The sequence below is a fragment of the Pelodiscus sinensis genome, chromosome 8 (assembly GCF_052426305.1).
Source record: "Pelodiscus sinensis isolate ZL-2025 chromosome 8, ASM5242630v1, whole genome shotgun sequence".
Lineage (NCBI taxonomy): Eukaryota > Metazoa > Chordata > Testudines > Trionychidae > Pelodiscus > Pelodiscus sinensis.
In genome coordinates this window covers 41,859,438-41,876,077 of record NC_143059.1, presented here as the reverse complement: position 1 = coordinate 41,876,077, position 16,640 = coordinate 41,859,438, and the positions used below count along the sequence as shown (strand labels likewise).

Below are 16,640 nucleotides of genomic sequence, written 5' to 3'. Positions count from 1 at the left end.
AGGAACATATAAAATTTTATATCATTTGTCAAATACTCCCTACAAACAGTTCTGCAATAATCAGAAAGGTGGATAAAAATCAAAGATGAAAAAAATCATATTGTTCTGATTTAAATTGGATTTTTTGATTAAATGCTTTTTGAGGAAAAAAAACTACCTAAATATAGTTTTAATTAAGATATCTTTGAGCTATAATGTATCTCATAAAAATAAGGATTTTAAATTCTAATTTATAGTATAATGTTTAAGAAAAGTTTTATAAATCAGTTCTAACAGCTCATGGATTAAGGTCCCAATTTTATGGGGTTCCAGAGGCTTCTGGATAGATTATTTAGGTTAATCTTTCTATCGGTCCAATGGAACTCAGTGCTCAGTATAGAAGATACCATCAGAAATGCTTCGTTTTGCAGTTCTCAAACTGTGGATGTGTCTCCAGACATATGATGCTTGTGAACAGCAAAACATATTTAAAATAAATAAATAAATATATAGAGGTGAGAAATAACAGACCTCAACCTTACTGTTCCTCTGCAAATTTGTGTACACAGAGTCAATCCCTTACCTCTCTCTCAAAGTGCAAAGTTTCAAAAAAGTTCAATGAATAGAAGATTGTTGGGGGCAGAATAGATGTGGACAAGAACAAGTCTAGAGATCAATGTGAGAAGGCAGGAACAGGCAGCAGAAACAAAAGTGAAACTGTTTGAGCAGCATATTCCAGAAGTCGAGGTCTTTCTGAATGAGCCTTCATTGATCTGAGATGAATATTTAATTATGATTTATTAAGGCAGCTGGCCATAAACACAGTTTGGGAATATTTTAATGAAATTCCTCAACCTGTGGGTAAGACAGGCACTCATTCAAAATGCGAACAGTGCAACAAAGAAAGGCAAAGCCTCGTTGCCTGAATGAAATAATATCATGAGCAACATTCCTTCTCAGGAGCAAACTGCGTTAAAGATGATGAAAGGAACATCTGAACATACAAGATGAAGTTATTCACCCTGTGTGTAATGATGGTTCTTTGAGATGTGTTTCCCCGGTGGTGAGCCACTCAAATTTTGGTGTGTCATTGTACCAACTATTGGAGATTTTTGCCTAGCAATGCCTTGCTGCGCCGCACATGTGTGGCTGAAATCTCGCACTGTTTTTGTCCATTAGGTGCATGCATGGCACAAGTGTCCCTCCATTTCTTTTCTACTGAAAATCCAATAAAGGACTCCAAGTAGAGGGAGGAAGGGAAGGTAGTGGAGCACCCAAAGGGATACACATCTCGAAGAACCATCGTTACTGCACAGAGTGAGTAACTTCTTCTCCTTCAAATGGTGCCCCCGGTGAGTGCTCCACTCAGGTAACTAACCAGCAGTAGCTGCCATTCACCATGGTGGGTGTTGGAGTCATGTATGAGAAAAGGCGAGGACCGCATCAGCTTGAGCGGTGGTATCATAAGTCCTTTCAGTAGGGCATAATGTTGCGCAAAGATGTGCTAGGAAGACCATGTCGCTACTCTACAGATATCTGCTAAGGGCACATTATGGAGAAAAGCTGTTGATGTGGCCATCGCATATGTGGAGTGCACCTTAATAATCTGTGGTTTTTTCCCCCCTACGAAGTATATATGCAACTTGCAATCCACCTGGAGATCTGTTGCGCAGAGACGACTGTTCCCTTGTGGGGGCCGGTCAAAGAGATAAAGAGCCTGTCTGATTTCCTAGCCTCCATGGCTCTCCAAGTAAAAAGTGAGGGCTCATCTGGCATCTAGAGTGTGCAAGATGAATTCTCTCAGAGGTGTGAGGTTTACAAAAATACGTGGGTAAGCATTGGGGTTCATTCAGGTGGAAGTAGGCTATAACCTGGAGAGGAACTTGGGACGAAGCCTGAGAATGACCTGATACTTGGTGAAGGTAGTGTATGGTTGGTAGGCCACGAAGGCTGCAATTTAACCCACCCTTCTCGCAGATGTTATTGCCACTGTGAATGCCACTAGGTATTGTGGTGAGACAGTGGCTAGTGGCTCAAATGGTGGCCTTGTGTGTCAAATACAAAGTTCAGGTCCCAAGGTGGTACTGGTGAGCATAAATTTGGATGTGTTTTTTGCAAGCCCACCAAGAAGTGCTTTGTCATGGGATGTGCAAAGAGTGAGAGATCGCCGACTGGTTCATGGAAAGCTGTGATGGCAGACAGATGGATGTGAACAGAGCTGATAGAAAGTCCAGCATCGCTGAGATCCATCAGGTACTCTAGCACAGTAGGTATTGAAGTGGCATTGGGTTGTAATTGATGATGTCAGCACCACTTGAAAATTTTCCCATTTGTTTTGGTAGGTGTATCTTGTCAAGGAGAGCCAACTATTTAAAAAGATCTGCTTAACTCTCTCTGAACAGGTAAGTTCTTCATTTTGGAACCATGAAGAAGCCATGAATTTTAGGGTCCTGATATTCAGGTGGTGGGTCTTTCCTCAATGTTGGGTTAAGTATGAGGGGACTCATAGGGAGAAGAATTGACAGATGAGTTGACAGATGATGTAGCTAGGGAAACCAAGGTTGTCTCGGCCAGTAGAGCGTTACCAAAATCACTGTGGCTCAGTCTAAGCAGATCTTGTTGATTACCCTGTAGAGTAAGGGAGTTGATGGAAAGGAATAGAGAAGAGGTGTCTCCTTCCAATCTCTTTCCCAGATCTGCTCGGAAGCAGAATGGTTGCCATCACAAATAGGTCTATGACCGGGAAACCCTATTGTTGGAAGATTGGGAGGAGAACTTAAGACTGAGCACCTGCTCATGCTGTTCAGAGAAATGTCTGCTCAGTTCGTCGGCAGTGGTGTTTTGTTGGCCTGGTATGTACAGTTGGAGTTCTCTCACTCCTCTGGCACCAGTTCAGAATCTGACTGCCTCTGCACATAGTGAGTGTTATCAGGCGCGCACGCACTCTGGTCAGTTGATGTAAAACATAGAGGGTGTGTTGTCTGTGAGGACACAAATGGTTCTTCCCTTTGTAAGAGGGAGGAAGTGGGCACATGCTCTGCAGGTGGCCCTGAGTTCCAGGATACTTATGTGGAGGTGCATCTTGGGATGAGACCATCTGCCCTGTACTATCTGCGTACCACAATGGGCACCCCAATCCAGGAGTGATGCATCAGTTGTGATCACTACTGAGGAGTCTGGGCAATGGAAAGGTACACCTGTCAGAAGGTTGTATGGAGAGGTCTACCAGTCAAGATATTGAAGAATTACTGGGGGAGAGTATAATGTGTCTTGCAAGGCTGTGTCAGTTGGGAACACAGACAGCTGCAAATCAGAACAGCAGGCAGCGCATATGCAGTCTCATGAATGATATAATGAAGGTGGTGGCTGCCATGTGTCTCAGAATTTGAAGACGTGTATGCGGTCATAAAGGGAGTGTGCTTGACTCCTTTGATAACGTTGCATAATATTTGGAATTGGTGTATTGGGAAGATAGGCTCTGGCTGTTACAGCATTTAGGAGTGCCCCAACAAACTATCTTCTAGGTAGGTTGTAGGGTAGATTTCTGGATATTTATGAGGAGACCCAGTTAAGAGAAGAAATCTTTGGTGGTATTTGTCATGATTACTGTTTGTTGACATGAGGGGCTCTTGATTAGGCAGTCATTGAGGTAGGGAAAAATAATGATGCCCTGCGTCCTGAGGAATGCCATAACCACAACAATCGTTTTGGAAAACGCCCAACGGGCCATAGAAAGACCGAAGGAAAGGACTGGATATTGGCAGTGGTCTTTTCCCACCACAAACTGAGAAATCGCCTATGTGCAGGGTATATGGTTATATGAAAATATGCATCCTGAAGGTCGAGAGTTGAGAACCAGTCCCCTATGCCCAGTGCTGGTAGAATAGTTGCGTCTTCTATTACATGGGGTGTTCATTCCTAACGTAAGCAGTGTGGTGCAGGAGTCTTTCATTGAGTGTAACACTGTCCACTTTTATAGCAAAAAATTGGTTCCTGTAAAAGGAGAGGTCGTCCACCTTCAACTGTAGCACTTTTGGGACTCCTGAAGATTGTAACCATGACACACTGCATATGACAACTGCTGTTGCTGTAGTTCTGGCTGCTGTATCAGCCACATCCATTGCAGCCTGAAGAGCTGTTTTTGCCATGGACTGGCCTTCTTTCATGATAGATTGGAGCTGGGGTCTTCTGTGTTCGGGGAGCTCCTGTAGTATGGAGTAATTAGCATGACCACAATTAACCAGGAAAGCAATGTAGTTTGATATTCTAAACTTGAGGGTGGTGGTGAAGTACACTTCCCACCAAAGATATCAAGCTCTTTGTGCTCTTTCTCCTGAGGCGTAGTCTTGTATTGCAAATGTTTCAATCTTAATTAACGGAGTGCAGGATCAGTGAATTTGGGTGGGGATGTGAAAAAAGGAAATCCATGGCCTTGGCCAGGACAAAGTATTTTCTATCCGCTCTCCAGTTAGCAGAGGCATTTGCCCGAGTTCGCCTGATGGCTCCAGGATAGCACTACCGATCAATAAAGCTATCGTGGAGGATGTAGCTGATTGGAGTACAGGCAGTCCCTGACTTACGTGGATCCGACTTACGTCGGATCCCTAGATACGAACGGGGTGAGGCAACTCCCGCACATGCGCAGCAGCATTCCCGGGGCTCGCTCACCTGGGTCCTAGGATCCTCCTCCTCCTCGGGCCGGCTCCGACTGGGGTCCCACAGAGCTGCCGGGCAGAGGAAAAGTGCCTCCCCACGCCCGCTGCCCCCCCCCCGCGGCCTCGCATCCTGCACGCCTCCCTCCTCCCCCCCTGCCAGCAACAGGCTGCCCCCTCCCCTGAGCAACAGACAAAAGCAGCCTCTCCGCCCCTCCTCCCCCTATACATGCTGGGCTCCCTGGGCAAACAAAGACTCCACCAAAACAAACAAAGTGCTGGCCTCATTGTGTTAGCAAAAAAAGGACCCTCCTCCTAGAACCCTGGGTGGTGTGTGGAAATAAAGCTATTAGCTCAAAGCATGGTGCAGAGCTGTTTGGTATTTGATGAGTTACTCCTTTAGTCCTGAGTTTGTCACAGGGACAGAAATAGATGTGAAATCTTCTGAACAGGGGAACAGACAGCAAAACAAACATTAGAGGGGAGTTAACCTTTCCCTATGCTATCCAAAACTAAAAAAAATGTTTGGCTAGAGTTTCCCCTACAATATGTACCAGTTCCGACTTACATACAAATTCAACTTAAGAACAAACCTACAGTCCCTATCTTGTACGTAACCCGGGGACTGCCTGTATTTTGAGCAATTTATATTGTTTCTCTTGCACCTCTTGGAATGCAATGGCCTGAGATTCAGCCATGCGTTTGAATAATTCTTGAAATGGTTTTGGGTCGTCTGCAGGTGGAGAGGACAATGATTGCAAAACAACCTCATCTGGACTGGAGAAAGACTACAGAACCGGTGAAGAGCTATCTGAATCAGAGTGAGGTAAGTTCTCATCATCATCTGCTGGTTCAGCCTGGAGTGCTACTGATGGAGGAAGAGGAGATGGTGATGAATGTGCAGTAGTAGCCAGAGACTATGTGCTGGTGTGTCGCGTGAGCGGTGGCAATGGGAGGAATGGTCAGTGTTGCGTAGAATGCCATGAAGTCACTGATCCCAGTGAGGAGAAGTGCTATGATGAAAATCTACCCTCCTGCCCGGAGTCATGTTTGGTTCCTGGTGATGATGGTGTGGGAGAGTAAGAGATAATTCCCGTGATTTGTCTATGTAGGCCAGAGTGACTTCTTGTTGCACAGCATGGTGGTGTAGGCACGCTCGGCTACGGCACTCATTGCACACAGTGCCAGAACGCACTTCAGTTCCAGTTGTCGGGAGCCTGTGTGTTCAGATGATGCTGAACTGCCTGCAGGTGCCGGAGGTGGTGGCATATCTGGTTTTGTTGGTGTTGATTGAGTAGCAGCATCAGTGCGTGCCGAGGAGGTGGCTCTCCTCTTAGATTCCAACTTGGCCCTTTTAGAGGATGTCAGTTTTCATTTCTCCACGGTGCTAGAAGTCGATGGACCCAGAGAATGGATGGCCCAGGACGTAGCAAGTAATGATCATGCTGGGGAAGCCCCTGGCACACAACACACACTTGGGTGATAAATTAGCCCTCTTACAAGGTGTTAATCGCTCTGGTAGTACTGAGGACTTATCCTCCAGTGGTTGCAGGGATTTCTCCCATAGGAGTCTCATTTCACAATCTTTCCTGGCTCTGGCTGTCATGTTTTGGCAGTGTGGACACCTCTGCACTACATGACTTTCACTTAAGCATTCTATAGAGGATGCATGTCCATCTGATACAAGCATTGAGTCCCAACATGAGTCACGTTTTTTGAAAGCAGGAGAGCCTGGCATCTTAAAGATGTCAGGATTCAACTTGGAGAAAAATTAAGTGGGGGAGAAAAAAACCCAGGGAAGCCGGGGGGGGGGGGGGGGGGGGGGCGTGGTTTTTTTTTTTTTTTTTTTAAGAAAAAAAATAGAGAACCAGGCAAAGCAAACTGACTAAACTAACTACACTATATTTTTCTTTTCAGTCAGGAAAGAAAGTACTGCTGTGTCTTAGTCTTCTGCCAAGGACAGGAAAAAAGGAATTGAAGGATACTCACACCGCACATGCACCAAATGGACAAAACCAGCGCAAGATGGCAGCTGTACATGCGCAGAGCAGTAAGGCACTGCTAGGCAAAAATCTCCAATCGCCGGTGCAAGGATGTACCAAGACCTGAGTGGAGCACCCAAAGGGACACTACTCAAAGGAGAACTTCAGAGTGGCAAACTTTTTCATTTCATACTTCTTTCTTAAGAATTGCTGATCTTTCTTCTAGTCTATTCTTTAATTCTCATGTTTAAGCAAAAACTATAGTTGCATCATGTATGTGTCATAGCCACAGTATATATCTGTAGCAAAAAGTAAAAAAATATCCATCATCCAGAAACTACAACAACTGCTGAAAATATTGCCCAGTTTGTTTATGCAACAGACTCTCCTTTCTGGAAGACTGAGAACTCAGTTCATTAACATGGTTCATTCATTAAGGCAACGATACAGTCCACCCAACAGAGCAGATGTCACAGGCATACTGCTGGATAAAGTATATACAAGAAAAATTGAGCAGTGTGCAAAAAGTATAATGTGTAAAATTGTTAACCTGAGTCTTGATGGCTGGAGCAATGTCCACAATGATTCTGTTGTATTGTCATGTATGATGGGTAGTGTGAATGGTTGGCATGAGTGAATTAACAGTAAGTGAGCTGAAGAGAGCCCCTACAAGGGTCTGAATCAGTGCCCCGGTGGATTACGGACTTGTTTATCACTTTGAGGAAAGAACTGTGTGTGTGTGCGCTGAGAAGGCAAAATTGCGCGCGTGCACACACACACACACACACACACACACACACACGTAAAGTTCCCAGATAAGAAGAGTTAAAGAGGGAGGAACCTGACCAAGGACATTCCATTGCTTATCATTCGTGGCTGGGAAAGTAGAATTGGGTGGTGTAAGTAGGGATGTTCCAAAATCGGTTGTGAACACACCCGCAAGAGGGGTGCAACCAATGGACATCATTCCACCCGGACTATCCCCGGCAGAGGGAGTATATACCACACCAATTTGCCACCCGGCTTGGAGTCCATCAATTCGGCATATTGGGGTGAAGTGCACATCGTTGGACTTCTGCCTCAACCAACCAACCATTACTTGGGGTTTGGCTAGCCCCAGAGAGTGAGTAGTGTGTGCGCGCATGTGCTTATGAGAGTGTGTATTAGAATTGGGTTAAGAATTAGACTGTTAAATATTCAAGTTATGTATTACTTTTGACATGCTCTTTAATTGCTAACTACTAAATCTAAACATTGCTTTTGAACTGTTTCTTAATTGCTAGCAATAAAGTTTGTTAAAGACATATTTTGTCTGCTGTGAATTCATTGTTCCGTGTCAGCCCGGACTACGGGACTGTTGCGTGGACTGATCACCTGTGCAGCAGCGCCCTCTTGTGAGACAGACCCATAGTCTCCTATAGACAACCACCTAACCTCAAGATGATTCTTGCCAACAACCACAGGACATACCACACTAATACCAACCCTGGTACCTTCCCTTGCAACAAACCCCGTTGCCAGCTTTGTCCACATATTCATTCTGCCGATACCATTATTGGACCTAACCAAGTGAGTTATAAGATCAAGAACACATATTCCTGTGCATCCAGAAATATAATTTATGCTATCATGTGCCGAAAGTGTCCGTCCCCTATGTACACTGGACAAACATCTCAGACACTTCGCCAAAGGATTAATGCCCACAAAACAGATATCAGACAAGATCACAAAGAAAAAACAGTTTCTTGCCATTTTAACCAGAAAGGACACTCTCTCAATTACTTAACCACCTGCATTCTGCTACAAAGACCTTTTACATCTGCACTTGAAAGGGAATCCTCTGAACTGTCATTCATGTTAAAATTCGACACTCTCCGAGAAGGAATGAACAAACACTCAAACTATCTTACCCATTACCAAGATAGCTTCCCCAATTATCACCTCTAATACCATTAGCTCACAGACATCCCACTCTCCCCACCTCTAATATCATCAATTCACAGACACTTACCTTCCTTCCCCCCCCCCCCACATCCCCCTACTGTTCTGAAATGTGATTTGTCCTTTTCATATGTGTTCATTTTTTTTAATTGTATCCTTTGGTATATATGGTTGTGACTATTTTCTTCCACTACTTGATCTGAGGAAGCGGGTCTGGCCCACGAAAGCTCATCATCTAATAAACCATCTTGTTAGTCTTTAAAGTGCTACATAGTCCTGTATTTTGTTTTAGCTACACCAGACTAAGACGGCTACATTTCTATCACTCTTGTGACAGTATGTGTTTGTGTTATAATAGAAGGAAGGAATGTCTTCCTTACAGAAACAATACACAGCAGAAGTAACAGGAAATAAATACACAGAAGTAGTAACAGTAAATCTAAGAAAAAACTGTGGGGAAAAAAAATCAAATGTCTAGTATGCAGCTTGGTCACAGGCAATGCTGCAAATGTATTCAAGATTAGAAATGTTGAAGAGAGAGTCTCAACCTAATAACATATGGTTGCAGTGCTCATTTGATGCACCTCCGAGCTAAAGACTTCAGTGTTCCAGAAATAAAGGCTAATGTTGTTGAAATTGCAAAATACTTCTGTAACAACCATTTTGCAGCAGCTGCTCTCAAAAAAGTGGAAGGAACCAAGCTAACTCTCCCACAAGATATACAATGGAACTCAGTATCAGGATATTTTGAGCACTATATCAAGAGTTGGCCTTAATCTGATGACAATTTTGTGAACAAAACCGTGAAAAAAAATAGATAGCTATTTTTCTGCATTTTGTTCAAGGTTACACAAATTGGCTGAGGATACTTTGCATATGTTTAACATTTCTCAACACTGGGATTAAAAGAACTTTGGCTGTGACTATGCTGTTATATTGCTGATGCTGTTGAAATTTGGAAGGAACTGACAGATATCTTAAGGAGATGTGCAATAACAAAGTTAAATTAATGCATTAAAAAAAACCCAAATGGGACAAGCACTATCTTCAGCTCATTTTCTTGCAAATATTCTCAATGCTACGTACCAGGGTCAAACCTTTAACTCCTGAAGAAGAGGAGTTGGCTACGACATGGGCATCCAGCAATCTTCCCTCCAAAATGGCAATTACAATAACCTTAAGAGCTATGGGGAACAATTCAAGAAATGTATGTTTGCTGAGGATGTTTTAAATAAAGTCACACCAGTGAACTGCTGGAAGTCACTTAAGCAGCTCTGCCTTTTGAATGTATGAAGAGCCAGCTGGCTCTTAAGACATTTTAAAAGGCTGGTGTGCAGCAGGGGCGGAGAGGACCCAATGCAAGCCAGGAATCAGCTGTTCCAGCTCGTGTTGGGTCTCCCCTGCTGTGCTTCAGCCTTTTAAATGTATTAGGAGCTGGTTGGAGCTGTTGAAGCAAAAAAAAAAAAAAAAAAAAAACGCTCCTTTCTGTTTAGGCAGCTAACAAACAGCTTTATTAATTAATAAAGCACAGGATGAGCCAAACGTGGTTCCAGCAAATAACAGGTAAGCCTGTTAACTGGTAGGGGCTAGCACAGCTCCTCATCCACCTTGGAGCAGCTTCTCGCCTGTCCAGCCCTACAAGACCTGCCGCAGGCAGGCTGGCCAGAGCAGCACTACAGGTCCAGCCCCCACCCACTACTGTGGTTCCCCAAGAGCGGGACTAGCAGAGGCTGCCGAACTGCTGGCTTCACTTCAGCAAAAAAGACTCACTTCTGGAAGTGGGGCTCAGATGGGGAGACTACACTGTAGTGTAACCATTTAATCACTAAGATTTTTAGCAGCAACAAGGTTACCATTTTAAATTACTTTTTACATCCCTACTCCAAACTCTCTCAGCCTATCCACCCAATTGTTTATAAACAGCTAGAAACAAATGTAGTAAACTTTTAATAGACAAAAGCCTCAAAGGGGTAGCCAAGTTAGTCTGCAACTAGAAAAACTTAAAAAGCAACGAATAGTCTAGTAGCACCTTAGAGACGAACAAATCATGTAGATGGTATTGATAGCTTTCGTAGGCACAACCCATTTCTTCACACGACTGCAGTATTGAAAGTCCAGATCCAAGAATAAATAAGGGAAGTGGGGGAAGGAGGAGGGAAAAAAAGGAGAAAGAAAGATAGTGAATAGATTGTTCTTATCAGCCTCTTGTAACTTGAACAGTTAGCACCTCCATTGGTTGGTTGGTTGGTTAAGTCATTAGTATGTGGAAAGTAGCGTGCAAGCCAGCCAATATCCCTGTTCAGTCCATTCTGATGAGAATCAAACTTATAAATGAAGTTAAGTTCCAACCATTCTCTATGTATTTGGCTTGTGGAATTGGCTTGAAACAATATGGTGACTTGGAGATCCATTAATGAGTGCCCAGGCAGGTTACAGTTTTCTCCAACAGGTTTCTGTGTGTTGTCTTTTCGAATATCTGATTTGTGTCCATTAATTCTTTCCCGTAGAGACTATCCAGCTTGGTCAATATACATGGCAATGGGGCATTGCTGGAATTTGATGTCACAGATCATATTAGTGGATGTGCAGTAAAATGTGCCCCTGATGTAATGACTGATGCTGTTGGGTCCAGTGATGAAATCACTTGAGTAGGTGTGGGCAGAGTTGGCACTGGGGCTGATTGCAGGGGTGGGTTCCTGGATGATTATGATGGAGGTGTGTTGCGTGGTTACCAGAAATAATTTATTTGAGATCAGGGGACTGTCTGTAGGTGAGGATTGGCCTTTCCCCCAAGGCCTGTAAGAGTGAGGGGTCATTTTCCAGGATAGGTTGTAGGTTACTAATGCGTTGGAGGGGCTTAAGTTGTGGGCTGTAAGTGATGACAAATGGAATTCTGTTGCTTTCTCTTCTTGGCCTGTCTTGGAGTAGTTCATGTATGGGTACTCCTTTGGCTCTGCTGATCTGTTTTTTCCACTTCCTCCAGTGGGTTTTCAGTTTTAAGAATGCTCTATATAGACAGATGACTAAAAAGTAAGGTGTCTAAGGTGAGAAATCAAGTTTCCTTCCTATCCCCAATCCTTGAAACTGGGAAAAGGGAAGGTGCTTGGATATTTTTCGTAGAATGCTGTTCCTGAGTCATATTTGTGAGCTCCATCTTTTGTGTTGTGTCTAGACTACTTCCCTCTTTCGACAGAGGGATGTAAATGAGGCACTCTGAAAGTGCAAATGAAGCAGGGATTTAAATATCCTGCACTTTATTTGCATAATCACGTCATGATGTTCTTTCAAACAAGCGGCATTTTGAAAGTAAAACCATGGTCTAGATATGGTTCTTTCAAAAATGGCCGGCTTTTTCAAAAGATCCTGTATTCCGGAGTCTAGACCGCAGTTTTACTTTTGAAATGGCGCTTGTTCGAAAGAGCGCCATGACGCGATTATGCAAATGAAGCATGGGATATTTAAATCCCCACTTCATTTGCGCTTTCAAAGTGTCTCATTTACATCCCTCTGCCAACAGAGGGATGTAGTCTAGATGTACCCTTGTAGTCCTGAACTTGTAGTGGTCTGAAATTTGAAGCACCATTTGGGGACTAGAAAGGAGTACTCTGTTCTCCTACCCCTCTCTCCTGCAGTAAAACTAGTAACATGGGTCCTCTCCTTCAGGAAAAGTCTCTAAAGACTATTTTCAGCTTTCAAAAGAAAACTGACCTGCTTCTTGTCCCTTTTATTGCTGCCCACTTGGTTCCCAACATGAGTAAAAAGTGACAAGAATCTGATAAATTTTCAACTACTACAGAAAAAGCACTGGAGTTATTTAAAACAAGTCAAAAAAGCACTGGACTAACCTATATTTGGTAGTCTCAGAGGAGTAGCTGTGTTAGTCTGTAACTTAAAAAAAAAAAAAAGCTTAAAAAAGAGTGGTCCTGTAGCACCTTAGAGACTAACAAAAATATGTATGTTTAAACTATCTTTTTTTTTTTTGTTAGTCTCTAAGGTGCTACAGGACCACTCCTTTTAAGCTTATATTTGTAATTATGACAACTAGAACTTTTTTCCACCCCAAATAAAACCTTACTTTCTGTAGACGTTGCCTGGAAGTGTTTCTTACTCACTGTAGGCAAGTGGATTTTTAAAGCCCTGCCGAGCATCTAATGCTCTAACTATTCTTTGACTTCCTGTTTTGTACCATATATCAAATTCAGCCTCCTCTCCTTTACTTGCACAATCTTGCTTCAAATTGCATCTGTTCTCATTTCCCCCTACTCCTTCCACTGCGGGTCTACACCTTCCAGAAACAATCTTCCACTTCTCATTACCTAAATTCCCTCTCTCCCTTTATTAATCTTTTGTACATAACATGGAACAACAGTTCAAGTGCATTCTCATGTGTGTTCAACTATAAGCTCTTCTGTGGAAAGAGTATCATTTTCTGTACTTTATAGAGTACTCTATACACTTATGATACTGCATAAATATCTATGAATATTAACTTTGTCCCTAAAAATCTGACACAATGACAGCAATCAGTCACCCAATGCTGTTTAAAGGAAAACACTGGCTTTAGACAAAACCTGCTTTCCAGATAGGCCAGTTACTAGTCTTTTCTCTCAATAAAGGTATTTAAAGTTTGCTATCTAAACTAGATAACTCACACAGAAGTATGAAAATTAATTCCATGCCATTCTGACCAGCAATTATCTTATTATGTAGTGAAGCACCTCCCATCAACCATCCCATAAATACTAACATTGACAACTGAAAAACTAGTTTATGTTGAAATGTACATCCTGTTTATTCTGCAGATAGATGTAATAAGTTATGAAACAAATATTACAATTTAGCAAAACACAATTGGTTTGGGGAAAACAATGTTAAACCATAATAGCTCACAGTGTGCTCTGAACCTCGATTTTTAAAATAAGAGTAAGTTCTCTGTACAAGAAATACTTACACACTCCAGCCCTACTAAATGTCAAATTTTCTAAATGTTAAGTTATTTGGAATAAAATAAATCACACACACAGGCAAAAATGCGTTTATGTATGTATTACAACATGGTGTGCTGCAGTACTAAAGCCTTCATGAAGAGTTCAACAATACAAGGTATATTACCAGCTTCCTGAAAGTACCCAAGTCTACCCCAGCACTCAGCAGACACGAGCAGAGAAGTGATGTGTTCACACATTTAGCTAGTCAGCCACCTTTTTCCAGCACTCCCAAACCTACGAGTAGAGTGCTCTCAGGACGTTCCACCCTCTCTTCGCTCTCTGCAGCACGATAAATCTCACTGCAGACACATTTCGGGGAGGACGTTACCTCCCTAATTCTCTCTCACGGAGACTCCCCTGCGCCGCCACTCCCTTTAGTAGCAGGCAGACACATTAATGCTGATTCACGAGCTCCCAAATCATATGGAGCCTGTTAAAACATACACAACAAGAGGGGGGGGGCTCCGACACACCACCCCAGAGCCTCTTACACAACAGGAGAGGGCCCACCACCGAAAAAGGCGAGGGGTCCCCACACCTCCACAATCCCGCACACAACACACTATACCCGGGCAGGCGGAGCCGCTGCTGCAGAGAAGAAGGCCGTGAAGCACCGGTGCTAGCCAAGATCAGAATCCTGCTGAGAAGAGGGAGCTGCCACCGTCGCATATCCCGGCCCCACTGCCAAAGGCCAGCCTCCGCCCGCCCCTCTCAGGGGAAGTTGCTCCTCAGCCATCTGGCCGGCAGAGGCGCCATCTTCACGTCTGCTCCGCACTCGCCAGCCAATCCCCCCTGCCCAGCGCCTCGGCGTGCGCTGGCCCCGCCGGGCCTACCAAGGCCGCACTCCGGTAACCTACCTGAGGCTGCCGTGGGGGGTGGCTGCAGCGGAGGCGGGCGGCGCAGGGGAGCGAGCCGGGGCCTCTGGCGGGGAGGGCTGGCGCAGCGAGCCGGGGAAGCACGTAGTGCTGCCGGGGGCTGCCCTATCCGGGAAGGAAGCGCTGCTGCAGCGAGGAGCGAAGGGCCCCGGCACGGCCACTCACGCTGCGGGTGTGTAACACTCACGCTCCGTGCGGCGGAACCGGCCCGCTCTCGCACGCGCCGGGCATGTGACTGTGTCGGATTCTCATGTTCACTGCGTGTGTAACTCTCGCTATATGTGTGGCACTCACCGGCCATGCGACACGCGTGCTCACCTCCGCTGTGTCACGCTCACTGCATGTATCACTGGTACTCCGTGTGCATTACTCCCTCTCCCACCGGTTCAGTGCGTTAAAGTCTCCTCCTCAGTGCCTGCCAAGTTCACAGACTTCACAGCATCATGTTCCAGAGATCTCTTTGTTTTCTTGCTGGTAAAAGTAAGCAAACGAGTCTTTATAATTTTATTTCATTAGCTGCCGTGACATTTTGTATAACTGATTTAAAAGGTCTTAAATGAAACAGGTTTCAGAGGAAACTTAAAAAAACAGCAAATGGTCCTGAAGCACCTTACAGACCAACAAAAAAGTGGTTCCCAAACTTTTCAGCATCACAGCCCCTTTTTGATTTTTGAGAAACCCTCATGCCCCCCCCCAAAAAAAGCAGCAAAACTTGGGGTGGGATTGACGGGGTGAGTGTGGGTGGGACACCTCACGCCCCCTGGAAGTTCTTCACCCCCCCCCCCCCCAGTTTGGGAACCCAGGATGTAGATGGTGGTATGAGCTTTCCTAGGTACAACCCGCTTCTTCAGATGAAAGGCTTCAGAGGGGTAGCCCTGTTAGTCTGTTTCAGCAAAAACAGAGGGCAAAATCTTCAGCTCACCTAGGGAAAGACATTAACACAACAAACTCCCATTAAGAATCTGCTTTTTTCCAGTGTCCTAGAAGTTTTTGGATTATCAGGTCTGTGCTTTTCTAGATTTACAGTCTTTTTCTAAAAACTTGTATAGTTTTTGGAGTAGTGAAAGCAATATAAGAAGGGTTTTATTATAACTCCTTTTTTCTCTTGCTCATAACTTCCCGGGGAGGAAAAATACCTTGTAAAGTGCAACTTTGCCTGGCGGTTCTCCTGTTTTGGGGAAAGTTTTAAGTAACTCCATTGAGCCATTTTCAAATCATGAGTATAGGGGAAAGTATAATTTTTCAAGTTTAGAAAGACAAGTAACACTTTCTGTACATCAATAACTGAAAACTGTTTCAATTTTAAAATTTCAAATGTCCAATGATGCTAGTTCTCCATGAAGACAAGCCATGGATACAAGTTTTAAAAAGTGACAAAATTATGTGATTTCAAAAACAGGATTCATGTTCTCATTGACTTAAGTAAGATTGGTCACACTTAATAACTTTGCAGGAGCAGGGTTAGAATGTTCAGCTCCTTAGAATATCAAGACCTAATTTTGAAAGATGCTGAACACCCTCAGATCCTGTTAAAGGCAGCTGATTCAGTGTTAGCATTAAGAATTTTTTATAAGTTTCTCTAAGCATATGTAAGGCTTATAATGTTCTACACATAGGCAATTAGTGCCTGCCAGGGAAGGGGTGCAGGGAGGGACAGCCAGAGGATCAGGGAGGGGCATGAGGGAGCACCCCCCTTAGCAATCAAAATTCTGGCAGGAACACAGGGGGCTAGTGCACCTTCTGGGTGCTACCATGAGTTGCCTATGATTCTACATTAATATGGTTTGGATCAAAAATTTGTCTTCATGGAATTCTATAAGCTTGGATTCTTTTGTATTTCATATGCCCTTATCTCTTTTCACTAAATCTCAAAGAAAATATTAACCAAAATTAATAAGTAAAAAAGTATCTCAACATATATGTAGTACCAAATTGTGATCTAGCAAAACACCCCTTATGCCCCTGCACAACCTATCTCACAGTTAGCAGTGCACGAGTAGAAGTGGACTCCATATGGGCAGTCCTCTCTCCCCACTGCAGGACTGTTTTCACTAGGGACAAAAAAAATTAAGTTCCCTAATTCAAGTTAATTAACGAGGCAAAATTTTAATGAAGATGAAGCCATTTGTGGTTTCACACATTAGTCGTTAACTCCATCTGCTAGGGTAGGGAAGAATGAACTTGTTCCTAGTGCTGGTCCCAATCCCAGATAAAGTGCAAGGG

At 43.8% G+C, this 16,640-nt stretch overlaps 1 protein-coding gene across 6 annotated transcripts in view; it reads right to left on the bottom strand.

Annotated features, from left to right (window-relative positions):
* IDE (insulin degrading enzyme) overlaps positions 1-16,640 on the bottom strand; it is a 135,328-nt gene that overhangs the window by 106,312 nt on the left and 12,376 nt on the right. The window contains exon 2 of one of the 6 annotated variants that reach the window (XM_075935171.2): positions 14,712-14,888. The exons of 1 other annotated variant lie outside the window; for it this stretch is intronic. Coding sequence is in view for 1 of the 5 variants with exons in the window: in XM_075935168.2 (XP_075791283.2) it covers positions 14,111-14,211 (101 nt within the window). In the remaining 4 variants the exon portion in view is untranslated. Of the gene's footprint in view, positions 1-14,105; positions 14,307-14,399; positions 14,658-14,711; positions 14,889-16,640 lie in introns of those variants that run through there. 4 more of the 6 variants (XM_075935172.2, XM_075935173.2, XM_075935168.2 and 1 more) reach the window with 4 other exon arrangements.